At 41.3% G+C, this 1,985-nt stretch overlaps 1 protein-coding gene across 1 annotated transcript; it reads right to left on the bottom strand.

The window, feature by feature from the left end:
• Positions 1-581: 581 nt before the first annotated feature.
• On the bottom strand, positions 582-1,775 carry LOC103280019 (tetraspanin-3). The gene has a single exon (XM_008117565.3). It carries the CDS (start codon positions 1,665-1,667, stop codon positions 855-857), a length of 813 nt encoding a protein of 270 aa, XP_008115772.1. The 5' UTR covers positions 1,668-1,775; the 3' UTR covers positions 582-854.
• Between the last annotated feature and the right edge of the window lie 210 nt (positions 1,776-1,985).

The raw sequence follows: 1,985 nt of genomic DNA, 5'->3' as shown, positions 1-1,985 counted from the left end.
GGCAGAATTGTGATAACTGAAGCTACTACAGCCAAGTCTTAAAGGCAAACCAGCTGCCACATATAGGAAACTTTGCTTCCTAGTGCACTGTCCTCAGCTATTATTGGCAAACTGCCTCTTTGCTTGGCCATTCTCCCTTTATTCACTCCTTGTTATAACTTTTCTCAAAATTCCTTCCCTCCACCTTTCTTTCCACTTGGCTTTTCTTTCCAAGTTATTTGTGCCTATTCCGTACTCTTCAAGAGAAAACCTATGGGAGGTTTCATTCTTGCCAAGTTGACAATGTCACTTTCCTCGACTAATGTCAAAATTTGAGCAGTTCTGCATCCTGAACAGCTGAAATGTTTGTAAGCATTCCAGCCCAGCTAAACAGTGCCAAAGAACCATAGAATCTTGAAATTGGAAGAGACTATGTGAGTCATTTAGTCCAACCCCCTGCCATGCAGGAAAAGCCAAAGTAACCCTGACAGATTGCCATCCAGACTCTTTTTAAAAGCCTCTAAAGAATGAGCTTCCACCACACTCTGAGGCAGTGAGTTCCACCATTGAACCTGACATCTACAGCCAAAGCGTAATAAATATTGATAATTTCAAATGTTTTTTCTATGTGCATTAATTTATTGAGTATTATTTTGTTTCTAAAAATATGTCTAATCAAAGGGCCTGGAAATTGTATACAGAATAATACAATATTTCTATTAAATAACAGAACATTTGCACTCTTTAGGGAAGAAAGAAGTAACATACCATAGATTTTTCTACATTTTTGAGGCTGCCAGCTCAACTTTAAGGAGAGAAGCTAGTAGGTTCACGAAATACAGAAAAGATTAAACAGTAACAACTAGTTACAGGGACTATGAAAAAGCAGCAGAATCAAGAATTCGGAAGTCTTGGAATGGCTGCTCCTTCATAAGTATTCCATTGTTGATAGCTGCTAGAATCTCCAGACAAATGATCACAACACAACACCAGGTCACATACTGCTTGACAAAATAGAATCGTTCTTCCAATTTCTTGTGACAGCCATCCTTAAAGAGTTTCTCCGGCTGGCTCAGATCACCACGGCAATCCAAATAAGTCTCTCTGCAGCAGCTTTCTGGGGCAAAACCATGCCCTATCTGGAGATGGTTTGGAAGCATTATCATCCAGTCAGTGTAATTGGAGATTCCACAACATTTCAGCTTCTTATGAGTGGCATCCACATATACTGTGTCCCTGTGGTTTGGAGCAGTCCAGTTGTACTTGTGAAAGAAAGGGCCCATCTTGTTTTTCAGTTGAGACTCCACTTCAGCTGAATAGATCTGTGTCATAACCACCGAAGAGACTTCCAAACAAAAAAGGACCAAGAACAAGTACATTACAATCCCTTGGAGATGGCGAGAATTCTTTACTGGGACACACATTGCCAGAGCCCCAGTTGGCAACAGCAAAAGGGCAGAAACCACTGCCAACCAGCCTGGCACAGAAAAGAACTTGTTCTGAATGAAGAATCGGTAGCTCTGGTAGGTGAAGATCACAAATGCACCGCCAAACAAGAGACCTACAGCAGCTCCACAAAGAAGGAGTCCAAAGAGGGTCAATGCAATTTTAGCCAAGACTCTACTCCAGGATTCGGTTGCACACAACAGCAAAGGACTGTGGTCACGGTTAAAGTGTGCCCCAGTCATTTTAGAAGTGACTTTGGATTACAACCCTGTGAGACCAACAAAGAAAAACCTCTTTCCCCAGGCTTTCAATTTTTTTTTAATCCAGGTGGAGTTGATATGCAAGCTCCTTTCCAGATCCTTCCCTAATTAAAGAAGAACAAACACTCCCACTAATAGCTTTGGATTGGTGAGATCCTCATCCTTCAAAAGCTTATGGATGAATCCTAATTAGAGACATGCATAAGAGCATTCAAAATATTCACAAGAGACCTGTCTTTTTGGTTTCAGATCCCAGAAGCCCCTAGACAGAAGACAACAAGTACCAGAATTTCCAAGCCA

Source organism: Anolis carolinensis, chromosome 2 (assembly GCF_035594765.1).
Source record: "Anolis carolinensis isolate JA03-04 chromosome 2, rAnoCar3.1.pri, whole genome shotgun sequence".
NCBI classification, from domain to species: Eukaryota; Metazoa; Chordata; class Lepidosauria; order Squamata; family Dactyloidae; genus Anolis; species Anolis carolinensis.
The sequence above is the reverse complement of the archived record's forward strand: the minus strand, read 5'-3'. Positions and strand labels throughout refer to the sequence as shown.

What these genes read in the sequence shown, in the direction of transcription:
- LOC103280019 (XM_008117565.3), bottom strand. Translation starts at nt 1,667, where the DNA reads ATGACTGGGGCACACTTTAACCGTGACCACAGTCCTTTGCTGTTGTGT.